The sequence below is a fragment of the Danio rerio genome, chromosome 21 (assembly GCF_052040795.2).
Source record: "Danio rerio strain M-AB ecotype USA chromosome 21, GRCz13ab, whole genome shotgun sequence".
Classification (NCBI taxonomy): domain Eukaryota; kingdom Metazoa; phylum Chordata; class Actinopteri; order Cypriniformes; family Danionidae; genus Danio; species Danio rerio.
The window spans coordinates 19689523-19705445 of record NC_141041.1 but is presented as its reverse complement, the minus strand read 5'-3'; the positions used below and the strand labels follow the sequence as shown (position 1 = coordinate 19705445).

General features: G+C 35.9%; 1 protein-coding gene across 8 annotated transcripts in view; it reads right to left on the bottom strand.

The window, feature by feature from the left end:
* Window positions 1-15923, bottom strand: part of si:dkey-1d7.3 — a 40666-nt gene that overhangs the window by 23062 nt on the left and 1681 nt on the right. For all 8 annotated transcript variants that reach the window (XM_087301063.1, XM_087301064.1, XM_087301065.1 and 5 more), the window contains 2 exons: window positions 10331-11204; window positions 371-517 (listed from right to left, as the gene is read on the bottom strand). In XM_087301063.1, the coding sequence (XP_087157189.1) occupies window positions 371-517; window positions 10331-11204 (1021 nt within the window). The remainder of the gene's footprint in view (window positions 1-370; window positions 518-10330; window positions 11205-15923) is intronic.

The following is a 15923-nucleotide window of genomic DNA, read 5'->3' as shown; positions in this document are numbered from 1 at the left end:
CTTAATAAGTGTCTGTAGAGGGGTAAACGCGGTTAACCTGCAGCTTTTTAAACAGAAAAATCTGGTCTTTAATTTTCATTCAAAAAAACGTCCTGTGAAAGGTGAGCAGGTTGTTTGAACATCTGTTAGTTCCTGAACAATGAGGGGGGAAAGAAATTAGAAGGTTGCTTTTTTTCATAAAAAAAAATAAATTTTGCAATCTGTCATTTCATTTCTCTCCGTTTCAGTGGAAACAGACCACATCTGGTGATGCACAAGGGCAGAAAAAGCTTTTTAGCAATGAAAGGCCTTTAAATATATTAGTTAGAGAGGGAGAGTTTGTGGTTCAGTGGTTTTTAAAAACCATGAAAATGATGCAGTGAGGGCTTGCCTTTTGCTAGCAAATGTGCTTTTCTTCTGGCAGGTCACAGAGATGGTTTGGGCGTCACTTCCTCTGCCAGGTTCCAGAGTGATGTCCCACTGGTGTGCATCGCTGGGTCTGGCTGTGCTGAAGGACATGCCTTTTTTGGATGTGGCTCTTTGAGACAGAACACACAAACAAACAGATGACATCAGTGGAAAGGTCTCAGCATCAGGTGGACACACACAGTCTGCTTGCTGAGCGCCTCAAGCATATTACACATAAAAATGACAAGAGCTTTCAAGAGGCAAAAGCAGATAACAAATTCATGTTTGCTCAAGATGCTCAACAAGGCTTCAATCATTTGTAAAACACTTTATGCAAATATATTACTATTTCACAATATTAGATGAATTTTATTTCAATATATTGGAAATAGTTGTGTTTCCATTCAATGAATATTTAAATGCAATTTCTAACAATTATTCATTTATTCAATAATTTTCAGCTTAGTCCCTTTATTAATTAGGGGTCACCACAGTGGAATGAACCGCCAACTTATCCAGCATATGTTTTACGCAGTTGATGCCCTTCCAACTGCAATTCATCACTGGAAAACACCCAAACACTCATTTAAACACATAGACTACAGACAATTTAGCTTACCCTATCACCTGCACCTCATGTTTTTTGGACTGAAGGGAAAACAGGAGCACCCAGAGGAAAGCCACGCGAACACGGGGAGAACATCCAAACTCCACACAGAAATGCCAACTGACCCAGCAACCTTCTTGCTGTAAGGCGACAGCGCTACCCACTGCACCATCGCAGCACCCTACTGAGATCATTCTGTGAGTTCAAAACATACTAAGTTTAATGAAGCTTAGGCTGCATGGTGTTTCAGTGGTTAGGACTGCCGCCCACAGCAAGAAGGCCACTGGTTTGAGTCCTGGCTGGGCCAGTTGGCATTTCTGTGTTCTCCCTGTGTTCGTTTGGGTTTTCTCCGGGTGATCCGGTTTCCCCCACAGTCCAAAGACATGTGCTTTAGGTAATTTGGGTGTTTCCCAGTAATGGGTTTTAGCTGGACCCCTGATAAATAAAAGACTAAGCTGAAGGAAAATGAACGAAAGATGAAAATTAAAACTGTGAATCTTAACAAACTATTCTAATTGGTATCAATATTTTAAGGTCATGTAAAATTTATTTCGAGAGATTTGGGGATTTTAATAAGCTCTGTGTAAATTAAACAATTTTCAATGAGGGTCACTTACAGTTTATACAGTTTATATGAACTGACACCATCTGCCATTTCTTCTATTTTAGAATTGTTGCTTTTCATACATACTGAATTAACCTTCACTGTTTTTTGACCTGAATAAGCTGGACTGGAATTCATTCTAATCTACACATGAGAGTTGACAGTATCGCACACCAGACACACACTTTTGTATGTTAAATTTAAATGAAACTTTTCAGATGGCGCTCTGTGGCACGTAAGAAATATGAACAGTGTCTTGAGTAGTGACTGGGTGCCAACTTGCGGCGTCGTACCCTGATAGAAACCCATGTTTAGAATACTAAAATTTATGCAGCTGATGCCCTTCAAGTTGCAACTCAGTACTGGGAACCATCAATACACACTCATTTATACACATGCACTACGGCCAATTTAGCTTATTCAGTTAACCTATAGCGCATGTCTTTGGGGTGTGTGGGAAATCGGAACATCCAGAGAAAACTCATACAAACACAGGGAAAACATGTAAACTCCATACTGAAATGCCAACTGTCCCAGCGAACCAGTGACCTTCTTGCTGTGAAGCAACAGTGCTAACCACTGAGCCACCACGCCAACACTCTAATCAAAATGTTTATATTAATTAAAGTAGACTAAACACAAGTTACTAAAGATGTAAATAATTAAGCAATAAGCTCTGTTTTTGCCAATACCACAAAAAAAATAAACATTTACACGTGGTAAACAGGCATCATGGTGGAGCAGTGGGTAGCACAATCGCCTTACAGCAAGAAGGTCGCTGGTTCGAGCCCCGGCTAAGTCAGTTGGCATTTTCTGTGTGGAGTTTGCATGTTCTCCCCATGTTCTTGTGGGTTTTCACGAGTGCTCAGGTTTTCCCCACAGTCTAAAGACATGCGCTATAGGTGAATTGAATAAACTAAATTGTCCGTAGTGTATGTGTGTGAATGTAAGAGTGTATTGGGTTGAAGCTGGAAGAAACACATATGCTGAATAAGTTGGTGGTTCATTCGCTGTGGTGACCCCTTATTAATAAAGGGTAAAAGCCGAAAAGAAAATGAATGAATGAATGCAGTAAACATCTATTCCTGATACAATGAACATGTCCAGCACTAACTGTTTACTACAGGGCATGTGTGTTAAAGTTGACAACCTGCGCATTTAAAGGTTGAGGTGGAAAACATCCATCTCTCCTCAGACAGACAGAAAATCAACAAACACATCTCAAGTCCGTCTCTGCTGACATTCCTTCCCATTCAGCCTGACTCATAGCCAGATTTATATAAAAACCAACATGTGCAAACTCATTAATGGCTGTAGAAGAAGCTTTAATTGACATCTAAATCCTGTTCGTACGACCTACTAACCACCGCAGGTTGAGGTCAGACGGCATGGCTCTCATTTCCCTGTTTCACTTGCCAGCTTTCAAATCTTGGCTCAATCTCTGTTGCAGAAAGAGCGATTGGACGTGTAACAATGTTGTATTTATCAAGTGTATACAGCGAGTATGCCGCTCTGGAGAATTTAATCTCCTAGTCTCCTTTTGGCTAGGGCCAAAGCAACCACATGTTCACCGTTCAGTTTAAAGACAGCGCCAACTGCTGCTTTTCTGTATCTATCAGCTTTATCCACCGCGTTACCTCCTCTCCACTGATTGGGACTCAGAAAGCATGGAATCATGCCATGTGTGAATTCTCCCAGACATGTGCAGAATCAGGCGTCTTGGGAAGCGTGTCCGGAGAGGAAACAGGTCACGGTGGAGGAAGCGGAATGAGCACGGCTGACAGCGTCGTGACACACCACATTATCTTTCTTCAAGCACTCATCCATCTCATTCTCTCGGCGTTTCACACTTCAGCTCTGCCTCAAAAACAACAGATTGTCATGCAGCGGATCGCAAATGATTCATTAGCGACGTGCACAATGAGCCTGTGCATTAAAGCACACATGTAGCCGTGCATTTAAATGATTATTTCCCAGAATGCATAATGCCTGAACACACGTGATGGATGGATTTATCTGCCGTTGAGCAGGAATACATGATATTGCCGCTGATAGCATTTCACATCACATGTGGATCTCTGGAATAGAGCTCGTCTATCAGAGGCTGGGACTCAAGGGAGAGGGATCAGAGTCTGTCTTCTTGACCCATTTTGTATCGTCATCATCTTCAGAGCAGACGGGCAATTTTTTTACAGACAGAATGACGCCCTCGGTTGGATTATCCAAACATTTTTAATTCCAGGGAAATGAAGAGAAACAAAGCTTTGGAGGAAAATAAGAGTCAGTGGGGGAAAAAAGAAATTGCAATACAAAGAGAAAGCAAGAGAGAGAGAGAAAGCGTCTGTGAGTGTGCGTTCTGTTTGGGTCTGCCAGGGGAAGAAACACTGTATGCATGAGTGGCAAAAGAATTCAGTCAAATCTATAATGAGGATCTTGATGGAATAAATCTCTGACACAAAATCAAAGACAGACGAGTATTGATGTGGGGCTGCACGGTGCTGACTGCAGGATATACGGAGTAAAATAGAATAGAAATATTTTTAAATATGAAATAAAATGCTCAGAATATCTAAATTTATTGCATCTATTCAAAAATTGCGTCTATTCAAACTATGTTTTGCCATCTGTTAAAAAATTTCTGTCCACATAAATGTACTTTAAAGATCTGATAATTAGAATCTATCAGATAGGGTATATGCACAGCTAGTTTTTCTTCTCACAACAATAAACTTCCGGTGAACGGTTAATGTGACTTTTTTTTTTTATAAACTTAAGGTTCCTTCTACAGCATTGATGTTGTAATGTAATTAAAATACAATCAGTTAAATAGACATAAGCATTTATTCTGTTGTTTAAGCGTAAAACGAGATAAAAATCTGTTTACATACACAATTTCGTCATGGTCAGCAGGTGAGCGCAGAAACACCATTAAAAATACTGGGGTAAAATAAATGTTAAAATAAATAATTTTTTAAAGACATGGCGTGTGAAAATTGAATTTAATGCAGTGCTTAGTGTACAATCCAAGGCTCACTTTCTATCGTATATCAATCAGGCAGTGCAGATTGTTGATTTTTAACGAAAACAGACCTTAAATGCTGTAGTTTTTTTAAAACAAATTCAGTTCACCGAAAGCGCTTGACCCAGGTTCCTGCAAAATTAAAAGTCCTTCTGCATAGTTCTGCATATACCCTATTAAATGTAAAAATAAAAAAACATGAAAAAGATAATAATAATAATGATTATCATCATCATAATTGTATTATTATACTAATATTATATATATATATATATATATATATATATATATATATATATATATATATATATATAATTTTTTATATATATATATATATATATATATATATATATATATATATATATATATATATATATATATATATATATATATATATATAATTTGTCATCATGTTCACCAGTTTGTCTATTCAAAAATGAAAAAAATAAATAAATAAACACAACTAAATATTCCTCACTAAAGATCTACATGAATAATTTGTGAGGCAGAACAGAAATCATTAAGTAAAACAATTGTATTTTTTTTACTGATTACATGTTTAATAATAATATAATATATTATAATATAATATAATATAATATAATATAATATAATATAATATAATATAATATAATATAATATAATATAATATAATATAATATAATATAATATAATATAAGCCAGCTAGCGAAGTGCTAGACCATCTTGTGCTGTACAGCAGCAATGCATGTGGACACGTTTATTTATTCGCACATTCTCAGTAGCCACATCTGTATAACTTATTTATTTAATCAAATAATTAATTTATTTATATATAAATAATCAAATTTTAGTTTATAATTTACAATATTCATTTGCAGGTGAACCTCACTCCTTTGACCTCAAGAGGTGCTCTCGCGACAGACGCTAGAGGCCATGATCATTAGCCTCCTTGTTAGAGCAATCGACTCCCATATAATGAATCACTGGTTTGATCCCAACTCAGACTGGGTTGGGTGCAGTAGGACCGGTGGGTTACAATAATATAATATAATATAATATAATATAATATAATATAATATAATATAATATAATATAATATAATATAATATAATATAATATAATATAATATAATATAATATAATATAATTTTAGTATTTATGCAAGTATTTTTATAAGATTTATATTGATTTAGTTTTTATTTTTACATACTATCACAGAATGCATGCTATGTAAAAATATTTTGTATTTAATCAAACTAAATATAATTATAAATATAAATTACATATAAATATTATAAAAATGGTGTAAATCATAGTTTAGTTCATAGGCACTTCATAACTTGATATGTCTGGCAGGTATCCGAGTTTGTCTCAGTCATCCAGACATCCTCCAGTTGAAAAAACTTTCTGGTGAAAAGAGAGCACACCTCTGAAGGGTTAAAGACTTCACTAATTTTCAATCAGCGTGTGGATTATCTATCATAACCTCAGGGGTCTGGACTCAATCTTAGAGAGAGTAGTGAAGTGGGGCAGAGATTTTTCCCTGGATAAAATCAATCTCTTCAGGATACCAGCCTTCACCTCACTTTACTGCTAACGCTGAAAGCGAATGTCCATTTGAGCCAGGGCCGAGGGCAAAGTATACCCTATCAGAGCCGAGCGAAGGGCAGTGTGGATATTGGGGGCTCAGGTGGTATATGGGGCTCAGCTGCCGGTCAAATGTACATCTCAGGTCAGAAGCTAGGTTTTTCAACTTCACAAAATAATCAGCACAAATCAAAGTCTCAGCTCCGTCCAGCCATACAGTCAAAAAAAAAAAAAAGAGATACTCGCTTCTGGGAACAGACAAAAATCTCCAAAAACTAATTACTCTGGGATTTAACGATTGGCTCACAATATGGGTCAGGATACAATTTATCTCATCAGCTCCGGAGGACATTTTCCCCGCCAATTTTCATTTGCCTTGAAAACAAACGAGAACAAACTTCAAAGTAAAACAACAGCTTCCGCAATACAGGAAAGAACAATACCTTTGGTCCAAAACATGGCTATAAAAGCAATTTGACTCATTCATGTGTTCTTTCTCTGTTGCTGTGGGTTCAGACTTAGAAAAACAGATTGCACTGTGTGTTTTTGTACGATAGCTGTAATATGTTCACTTCTGCCCAAAGGACTCAAGTAGTTATTAGGTATTTGTTTTCTTGCTCCATTAAGTTGATGCATTATTTATGGGGAGAGAAGCCGCACAAACAATGCAGTGTTAAGAAATGAACGCTGCCAAATAATTTCCCCATTATTTTGCCATTTATGGAAGAGTGCCTTTGAAACTCCTCCAGTTGGAAAAGTGAATTGAGCCGGCACAAGGTTATTACATTTTGGTAATCTGTATACTGAGTGGGACTGTTACGTTCTCTCTGCTCTGAAGTGGCATGACTGTAATGTGGCATACTTGTTAAATTCGCACTAGGCTTCTAGGGCATTTGACACATCTGTTGGCTCTGTGCCACCCTTCCAAATGGGACGCCGCTATCTCAATCCACAACGCACCTCCTCTTCATTTTTTTCGGCCTGACCAAAAGTCCCTTCCAGGAAAAAAATATTTGTTGTGCCTTCTGAGAAAACTATATAATCCTGAACAGAGTTAATCCAGTTTATCAACATTGCATTACGAGAAATGATTATAGCCAGAATGCCAGGTTAGATATACCAGACTATGCCATACTTTGTAGCAAAGCAAACTTCTTTATTTAAAACGCATGTATCCTCTTTCATTAAAAAATGTTTTAGACCCCACAAACTCCCACAGGCAAAACTAGTACTTTAAAATGTCTTTATTTGTGCTCTACAGAAGAAAGTCAATATTTTAACCATATGAAAGTTAGTACCAAGGTTACAGTGCATCCGGAAAGTATTCATAGCGCTTCACTTTTTCCACTTTTTTTTTTTTATGTTACAGGCGTATTCCAAAATGGATTAAATTCATTTAATTCCTCATTTATTTCCTAATTTAATCATTTTGATGCACTGTATTGTAGTGAATGAATAATAAAAATAAGACTAAAACCTTAAAAAAAAAAAAAGAAAACTGAAATAAAAGTTAATTCACAATAAATTAAAAAAAAACAAAAACTAAATGAAACTAAAAAAAAGTCAACATAAAACTAACTGAAATAAAATAATAATAAACAAAAATAAATGATAATTTTCAGAATTAATAAGCACTCATTCTGTGGTGGAAAATCTGACCTGCGGCTGTTTAGAGAAACACCTGTCGATGTGCTTTTACAGACAAACTCATCAGTCAAGTGCAAATTTATAGACATTACATACAGTTATAATAATATCATCTATTTACCCTGTAACTGTTATATATCTCCCTTCCTTGTCTGAAATTTCTGATAGATACTTAAATTATATTTTTTGTGATATTTAAATTACTACTCCCCTTCGATGGTCTAACTTACAAGAAAAATAATACACCTTGCAGAATGCCATTCTCTTTAACTTCTCATGTTGCACTGGTGTGAGACGTGTCTCTTGCAATAGCACAATCTCTGCATTTTCCCTTTTCATTCATCAATATTTGACTTCTCTTAGCTCGGTTTAAAATCCCAATAACATTAAATGTAATAACTTTAGGGTAACTTTTAATCTTATTTTTGTTGTTTACTACCCAGCCTAACCCTTCATAACCAATATAGACCATTTTGAGGGATGTAAACAAAAACAATGGTCCCAATGTGTTTCCTGTTTTACATTTTTTAATTCCTACAGTATAGCTTCCGAGAATAAGAAAGCCTAATATTGATAAAAATTGTTATGATCGCTGTTTTAACATTGTTAATGTTGAATTGCCTTTTGTTACAGTATAGTTTGATAGAAACAGGAAATGTTCATAGGCCAATGACGTGACCACAATAAAATGGTCTATACAGTAAACACCTTAACATTACCTCTCCCAAATAACAAATACTGATCCCAATGCATTTTTCAGAAAGTTGTTCAAAAACTCAATCATATTTGTGCCTTTTTTATCTTTAGGTATACCTTAGATTCTTAAATCGTCTCTATGGGTCTCACTTTCGTCCTGGTCGACCACTCAGGCTTCCAGGATAGCTTGGCGCTGTGTCAGGCGTTTGACTAGCATCACAGTCTCAGTTTTGTCGATTCTTTCCTCTGATTCTTCCTCCAACCATTTGTTCTTTTTAATTCCTTTTTTATTTCGTAAAACTGTTCCATATTATCATGTCTGAACTCACGAAGTTCATTAAGAATGCACCGCAGACTGACCATGAGCTGATGTCGGAGAGCAGCTTCTATTATCTTGCTGGTTTCAGGCTCATTTTCTACCACACATGTTATTGTCTTACTCCTCGTGAAGGCCCCTTTCTCCATTGTTGCTTTCAATATTCCCAAGATTTTACAAAATCTAATTTTTAAGGGTTATCTTACAAAACCGTCAGGGTTCTAGAAAATTAGGCTGTCATCCTCTTAGTGGCGTAACCGGAACTCTCTCAAGTACAAATACAAATACAAAAATATAAATATAAATATAAAATAATATTCTAACTTTTCTACTTTTGCCAAAAAATGTCAACTACCATGTTTAACTACATATAAAGTGCAGTATGATCTTTAATATAAAAAGATTGTCAGAATGCTTAATATGTTTTACTTTTATTAATTGCATCTAAATGGTAATGGATTCAGTGTCTGTTTAAACAATTATTTTATTTTTATTACTAAGATGAACTTTGCCCTGGTTGACACAGGACGTGTTCTGTAAACTTAAACTAAATATACAAAATATATATTATACAAAAAAAAAATATATATATATATATATATATATATATATATATATATATATATATATATATATATATATATATATATATATATATATATATATATATATAATAACAATAACAATAACAAAAAAAAATAATAATAATAATAATAATAATACATTTTATTTGTAATGCGCTTTTCAACAATAAAAAAAAACATAAAATACCTAATGGTAAAAAATGACAGAAGTCCTCATAGATTAAAAGCAATACTAAAAAATAGCAATAGCAAAAAGCAATACTTCTTAAAACAGTACAGGGAACTGGCATTCCTAATGGTTGTCGGTAAAGCATTTCATAATTTAGATGCCACAATTGCCCTACCTCCCATATTGTTGAGTCTGCAACCCGATGCAGAACATAAACAGCGAGAAGAAGAAGAAACAGTCACCAAATGACAGATGTAACCAGAAGCAGAACCATGAAGCGTTTTATATGCTAAAATCAGGGTTTTAAAATCATTTTGTGGCTTGCCCAGTAGCCAGTGAAGCTGTTGAAGTATGTGACAGTGTGGCATTGTGTGTGTCAGCACGAGTGCAGCTGAGTTTTAAATGTGCTGTAATGTTTTAAGAGAAGTACTGTAGCTAGTAGACCCCCAAAAAGTGAATTACAGAAATCTAATCGAGATGTGACAAAAGCATGACCAATTCTTTCAGTGTCAGGGTCGAAAATAGAAATGTTTTCACAAAATAAAAAACTAAACTAAAACTTACAAAGCCATTAAACGAATCAATCTAAACCTAACCGAAGACATTAAAATAGTATCAAAATAAAACTCATTTAAACATCCAAAACTATCATAACCTTGGTGGGTACAATATTTTAGGAAAAAAACGTCCATTTAAAAAATGACACATAAAAAAAAAGATTAATTCAACCTACCTCAGAATGAAATGTTCCACTGGTGATGTGCTTGATAGGAACACATAGAAAGTGGCAGTGTCTGTGGTCTTCAGTGGTTTTGAGGACGTCTGGATGATCACAGCTCCTCCAAGGCGCAAACGCATAAATGTGGGGTTTCCTGGAGGTGATCGCAGTAGGTTTACAGTCCCAATCTTCTTCATGGAGGTTCCATACACCTGCCGTCCTAGCTCACCATGTTGTGGACCCCTTCTTATCTTGCTTTCTTGCGGGACACATTGACCACTGGGACTGGGTCTAATTTGGTAATAAAGTTCAGCAACATTCCCTCTTTGATCACCTCTCTGTTCCCAACTGGACCTGCCTCCTGCAGGGTTGAACCATGATGGCTCGGGCCTTAGGTGCACCAAGCAGAAACCTCCATCTGCCGAAATAGAGCAGCTATCCCGGATTTCTTTAGATTCCCAAAAGGCGTATAGAGTAACACACATATACCCTCCTTCGTTCTGCCCTGGGACATTTTGAATAGGCCCCTCGCTCGTATCATCCCTATTGCCGGTTGCATAAAACAACACATACAAGGCAGGCGTAGATGATCGAACCTGACGGGCCAATATAAACGCTCGGATCCTGGGGCCAGTGTGGATCATATGCAATGGTATAGACTGCTCCAAAGACATGGAACCAAAGCTGACATTGATGGCTGGCTGGCCATTCAGTCCAGTCAGGATGAAAGGTTGTCTTTGTGCCCGCAGGCTTGAGTTGTCCATTACGTCCTGACTTGTCTCTCTGAGGAGGAGGTAGTCTGCATTGATGATTTGATAGTTCACACTTGGGAGAACAGCAAAAGGGGACATGGATCTTGGGTCATCTGACAACTCCACAACCTTCATTCCTTAAACAAAATTAATCGGATTATATTAGTATAACAAAAAGTACTACTTATGAAATATTAATGGAATTTTCAAGTAAATGACTCTAGTGGCCCCTAGAGTGCATGTCTAAATCAGGGCTGATTTTGTTTCAGGGACATGATTGGATATTAAGTAGAGAAACAGAACCAAAAATAAAATGCACATTTTAGCAGCTGTGTGAGAAATTCAGTAGTCCTTCGAATCACTTCTTTAGATATCTTCAAATAAGAGATTTCATGAAGTCTAACATTTCTAACTGCGTTACCCATGTATCTGGACTCATTTCTGAAAAGATGTCTTAGAGATGGTAGTACCATCAGGGATGGGAAAAAATACATTGAATTGTATTTTAAGATAAAATACAAAGTACTTCAATTTTTAGTGTATTAAACTAAACTACAAAATACAGCAGCCACAAATGTATCAAAATAAAATATTGGATTTTGAAAATACTACAAAATACTTTTACAAGGGAGCATGAAATTTCTTCACAAATCCTCACCATTAACCTGATTTAGTGAAGTAAACAATGATTGATAACAACAGCTTTTCTCTGAGCAAGTTTAAGTCAGGTTTTCTGCACCTCATTCACCTCTACTGTACATGAGGATGTATTTACCCTAATAGTCAAGGTTTTGTTATTTGAAAAAAAATGAGTCCCCCTTTATTTCCTCTCAACAAACTTGTGATTAATATGTTTACTATGCCTTTAGTACAGGGGTGTCCAAACTTGGTCCTGGAGGGTCAGTGTCCTGCAGATTTTAGCTCCAACTTGCCTCAACACACCAGCATCGGTGTTTCTAGAAATGCCTAGTAAGAGCTTGATCAGCTAGCCCACGTGTGTCTGATTGGGGTTGAAACTAAACTTTGCAGGACACCGGCCCTCCAGGGCTAAGTTTGAGCACCCCTGCTTTAGTACAGTACCTACTTTTAAAACTGGACAGCACTGGTGGGTGGGGGATGGGGGGAATTACTTTTTGTTTGTATAATTATTATTTTTATGACGGTTTTTTTTTCATGTCTAATCGTTAAAATGTAAGTTTAATTTTTATATTTAAAAAAAAATTATTTACAAGTGAATGTCTGCTAAAATGTATAATAATAAAAATAGTTCAACCAAAAATAAAATACAATTCTGTAATTGAATGGTTTATTATTATTACCAGTCAATAATTCATTGCACAAAAACATTGGTAAGCTCCTCCCATGCTGTTAATTGCTGCATTGACATCATATTTAAAGTATATCAGACAACCTGTTGAGGTTTAGCTTAATTTAGATGAACATGTTTAATTGGATATGCAATCTTTTAGAAAAAAATTACTCATTAGAAAGTTAATAAGCATATCTATTTTCCAATTCTAATTATGCATGATTGAATGCTTAGTTGCATTTTATTATTTGCATATTTTCCTGTTCCTAACTCTATCCAACAAATCTGAGATGCATCCCGCCATTAGTGATTGACTCCTCTATATGAGAACCCGTAATGAAAGCTTTCATTCAAAAACACGGAAAAGGCAAGGTTACTTTCACACAACATTATGCTTGGTAAATATGCTATCAAAATGGGGGGTTTTATGTTCCAGACTGCAAAATCTCAGCACTACTGCTCTTTCTATATTGCAGAGTTGTATTTCAGAAGAGTCATTTGCTATGGCATTCCTTTCTCATTCAAAGTCAGAGTACAAAAAAAAGGAGATTGGTCTAAACCTGTCAGCAAAAACCTATCATTCTATTACTGTTTGAACCTCTCCCCAGTGTGCTGGTCTATAATCTTTTCAGAAAACATTTCCATAGATGTCAAGCCCACAAAATGTTTTTGCTACTTCAGTAACACCAAAAAACACATTTCCATTGGTGCTGGATGGTTTGGAATAAAGCAACGCATTGGGGAGGCAAAAATAGTCAACATCACTCTGATCAGGTGTACTGTGTCCAGACAAGCATCTTGTCAAATCACTCATCTGGGAGAGATGCTTTAACCTTTACCTTCTGACAGGCGGCAAGGGCTACACTGCCTTCTGATTGCAGCATTGAAAAGCTGAAGGTTGATCTTGACATGCTGTGCGTTTTTGGAGGAGTTTGTCAAATGCTGGTCTGAGTGTCATATTGATATGTGAAAATGATTGCTATTCCAAAGAAAAAAAAAATCCAATGCACTGTGCTGTGCAGCGAAACAATTTAATTAAAACATGGTTATTTTTGTTAGTATTTAAATATATATTATAATGTAATAATGCATTGTACATTATATTGGTTTTCTATGATGAAAAAACAACTTTAAATGGCACCTATGGTAAAAATCATCTTTTTGAAGCTGTTAAGACAGAACTGTGTTTAGGTAGAGCGTGTCCACAGTCATATTGGAGTGATATAAAGACAATGTCTCTTTTTTATTTAAAATAGGATCCAAATCCCTTCCATTCTGAGGCCCACCGCAAAGGTAGGAGTGCAGTTTCCTCGCCTACTGATTTGATTGACAGCTGGGTATTACCATATCTAACATGTATAATCATATCAACAAGACAGTATGTGCACAAAGTAACCGGAATTAAAATATCTGTTTGGCTCTCTGTGATCGTCAATCATTATAAAATGTGTTCAAGAATGAGTTTTACAAGTTTAAAACATTTTTAAACAGGGCATGTTTGTAATAAATTACAGCGATTAAACTGTCTTTATCACTGCAGCTGCATGTCAGTACAATTATAAAAGAAAACGCTTCAATCCCGGTTTGTGGATGTTAAATCAGGTTTATTTTGTAAATAAACATAACGGATATCCATACAGCAGTGGATATTAACGTGGATCCTGTCATATTTGCGTGCAAAAACAGTGCAAAGTTAAACGCTAGCACTGTGTGTGTGCATGTGAACTTCGTAACAACATTGTATGTGACTCATCGAAAGGCTTGAATTAACTCCACAACAAATACATCAAATAATCATTGGGAAAGTCCTTACTGTATTATTTCTCAGAGCGTTACGTGAGATCTGCTTCCTTCATGTCTGTCACTGGCAGTTTATCTGATGCAGCCAGAGACTGAGACACTTTAACAGGTATGTGGGAACGGTAGGCGGGGAGAACTAGCATTAAAGGTACAGGCCACAAAAACAGATAATCGTGTTTAGAGCAAAATATTCCAATGATCTGAAAGCTATGATAAATAATCTGATGGGTTTTTTGGGCTGAAACTGTACAGACACATCCTGGAGACACAAAAGACTCATCTTAAATCTTAAAAAAAGGGGTAAAATAGGTGCCTTTTAAATTGAGTTTCAGTCAAAGACTGAAAGCTATGAAAGAGAACACACTTTATTACTAAAAAAATAAACTAGAAAATATTGTATGTACATGCTTTTACATGAGTATTTATTCACTCATTCATTAAATTTCCTTAAATTTCCATTAAATTTCTTTTGTCTCTTTATTTAATCAGGGGTCGCCACAGCAGAATAAACTGTTGACTTATCCATCAAACGTTTTACACAGCGACTGCCTTTTCAGCAGCAACCCAGCACTTGGAAAGCTAAAGTATTTATTTGAAGACATAAAAATAAGTGGCGTACAATAACTTTTGTGTTTATAGAAGTGCTAACGTTTCAATTTATGCATATGATTTGTAATCATTTCTATTTATTTTTATGTAAAAGTTCCCATGCACAGCTCTTACATCAACACTTAATGTTGATCAACCTAAAATTTAAAACCATAAGTACATGTTATAGTGCTTAAAGGGGACATTTAGGCATTACAATACATTCATTTTTAAAATTAAACCACAGGAATGGAAAAAAATTAAAGATTTTTTTTTATACAGAATCCTGTATCAATTCAACGCCTGTTTTCAATTAAGTATTAGGATTATTTCAAAGTACCGTAAACTTACATTAAAGTAATCAGTTTGACTTTCCAGAACAGGGGTTCCCAAACTTTTCAATTCGCAACCCCCAAAATAACATTGCCAGCGACTCGCAACCCTCAATATCCTCTGAGGTGGTAATAAATATATAAAGCTTGCACACAACAGTGCACACATACCATTAGGCCCAAGTCTATTGATCCTTTAATTTTAGAGAATGCCACTCGGAGACCATCCACCATGTTTAGTTATGGCCTGAATTTATTTTTAATATACGCGAGTGCTGTAAAAGTGTCAGAAAGTTTAACCTGAAGCCATAACATCAATCTGCTGCATCTGACACTATTGCTGTGTCTTTAATTTAACGTAATCACCCCAGGGGTCGCAAAAAAACTAAAGGCTGATGGCTTTTTATGTAACTATTTTATATTTCTTCTGTAGGTTAATTTCACTAGTTTAATTAAATTAATTCGATTTTTGGAGATCACCAAGTGACCCCCACTTTGGGAACCACTGTTCTAGAGGACACTAATCCATGTGGTAAATCATTCAACTGGCCTCCTATTGACTTTTGCCGAAATAAAAAGATAAACAATATGTTTGAATCTCATATGTGAAAGTGATGTTTCAAAGTAGGTTAATGGCTGAGCCTGAGGGGGAAAATGGACTAGTGTCAGTGCAGTGTCTAAGAACATTAGGCCAAACGTGACTGAGTTTGCACAGCTCAAACTAGGACTGAGCCTCTGCAGTGATGACAAGCCTATTTGTCAGACTCTCTAATTTCAACATTGCTGCTTTTGGCATTACTAAAATTCCAGAGCATATCAAGTTCAAA